Below are 1,438 nucleotides of genomic sequence, written 5' to 3'. Positions count from 1 at the left end.
TTTTTTTTTTTTTTTTTTTTTTTTTTTTTTTTTTTAATTTCAATTTATTTGGCCGATTGGAAAATCGATTTATTGTTTTCTTCCATGAAATTTCTTCGGTCTCCATCTTTTTTTCTGTTGTTCACATTGAATTTTCTCTCTTTCGTGTAAGCTCCTTAATTCCTCCATTAAATGAATTCTATCTTCATCTTCCAAGTTCTGGAGATTGTAGTTCGTTCTCTCTTCTTCTCTTCGATGTTTTCTCGTTGAATTCATCATCCCCTTTTGAAGGCTTCTTCAATTCCACCGGTTTTCGACGATCTCTGGTTTGATTCTGCGAGGTAGTGTGAGGTTTTGCTACAATTTCAGTCGAATTTCGTGGGGGGATTTGCTTTGAAGATTTGAACTCGGTATTGAATTGCTAGGTTTTTGTTTAACTGTTCTGTTTGATTGATTGATTGATTTTTGAATTGGAAATGGCTGTTTATTGAAGAAGTTGGAATTGGGAAGTGTTGAAACTATCTCTGATTTTGCTGAAATTTTGATAGATTGTTCTGTTTATGAACGATATGCTTTGCAGTCGATTTGTGGATTGTTTGGTTGCTGGTTTTGTGGTGGTATTGTTGAGTAGTAGTAATGGTTTTACCTCTGCTACTGAGACTGATTTGTCTTGTTTGAGGAGCATAAAGAAATCGCTTCAGGATCCTAATAATTACTTGATGTCATGGGATTTTAGCAACCGTTCTGAGGGGGTTATCTGCAAATTTTCTGGGATTATGTGTTGGCATCCTGATGAGAATAGGGTTTTAAGTATTTCTCTGTCTGATATGGGGCTTACGGGCCAATTCCCTCCTGGGATTAAGAATTGCACTAGTTTAACTGGCTTGGACCTCTCTAACAACCAGATTTCGGGTCAGATTCCTACCGATATCGGAACCATTATTAAGTTTGCTACCACTTTGGATCTTTCATCCAATGATTTAACTGGTCCCATACCTGAAAGCATTGCTAATTGTAGTTATCTGAATGTTCTAAACCTGGATCACAACCAGTTAACTGGGCAGATCCCTCCGGAGCTTGGCTTGCTCGGTCGGTTGACGAAGTTTAGTGTTGCTAATAATCTTTTGACTGGTCCAGTTCCTCAGTTTGGTGGTAATCTGACAAATAAGGCTGAAATGTATGCAAATAATCCTGGACTCTGTGGAGGTCCTTCTATGAATCCTTGCCCGTCGCCTTCGAATAGGCCTCATACTTCAGTAATTGCGGGAGCAGCTGTTGGTGGTGTTACGGTTGCTGCAGTTGGTGTAGGTATTGGTATGTTTTTCTATTTCCGTAGCGCCTCGATGAAGAAGAGGAGGAGGGATGACGACCCGGAAGGAAATAAGTGGGCAAGAAACATAAAGGGATCAAAAGGAATCAAGGCAAGCTTTTATTCCTGTTCTTCTTTTCTTTTTCTCGT

The 1,438-nt window shown here is 39.2% G+C and overlaps 1 protein-coding gene across 1 annotated transcript; it reads left to right on the top strand.

The window, feature by feature from the left end:
- Positions 1–82: 82 nt before the first annotated feature.
- On the top strand, positions 83–1,428 carry LOC111786154 (probably inactive leucine-rich repeat receptor-like protein kinase At5g48380; the record flags this gene model as incomplete). The annotated part of the gene is made up of 1 exon (XM_023666493.1): positions 83–1,428. A coding segment is annotated over exon 1 (889 nt), but the record flags the coding sequence as incomplete, so codon positions are not given.
- Positions 1,429–1,438: the final 10 nt, after the last annotated feature.

This window comes from Cucurbita pepo, unplaced genomic scaffold (assembly GCF_002806865.2).
Source record: "Cucurbita pepo subsp. pepo cultivar mu-cu-16 unplaced genomic scaffold, ASM280686v2 Cp4.1_scaffold001104, whole genome shotgun sequence".
Classification (NCBI taxonomy): domain Eukaryota; kingdom Viridiplantae; phylum Streptophyta; class Magnoliopsida; order Cucurbitales; family Cucurbitaceae; genus Cucurbita; species Cucurbita pepo.
The sequence above is the reverse complement of the archived record's forward strand: the minus strand, read 5'-3'. Positions and strand labels throughout refer to the sequence as shown.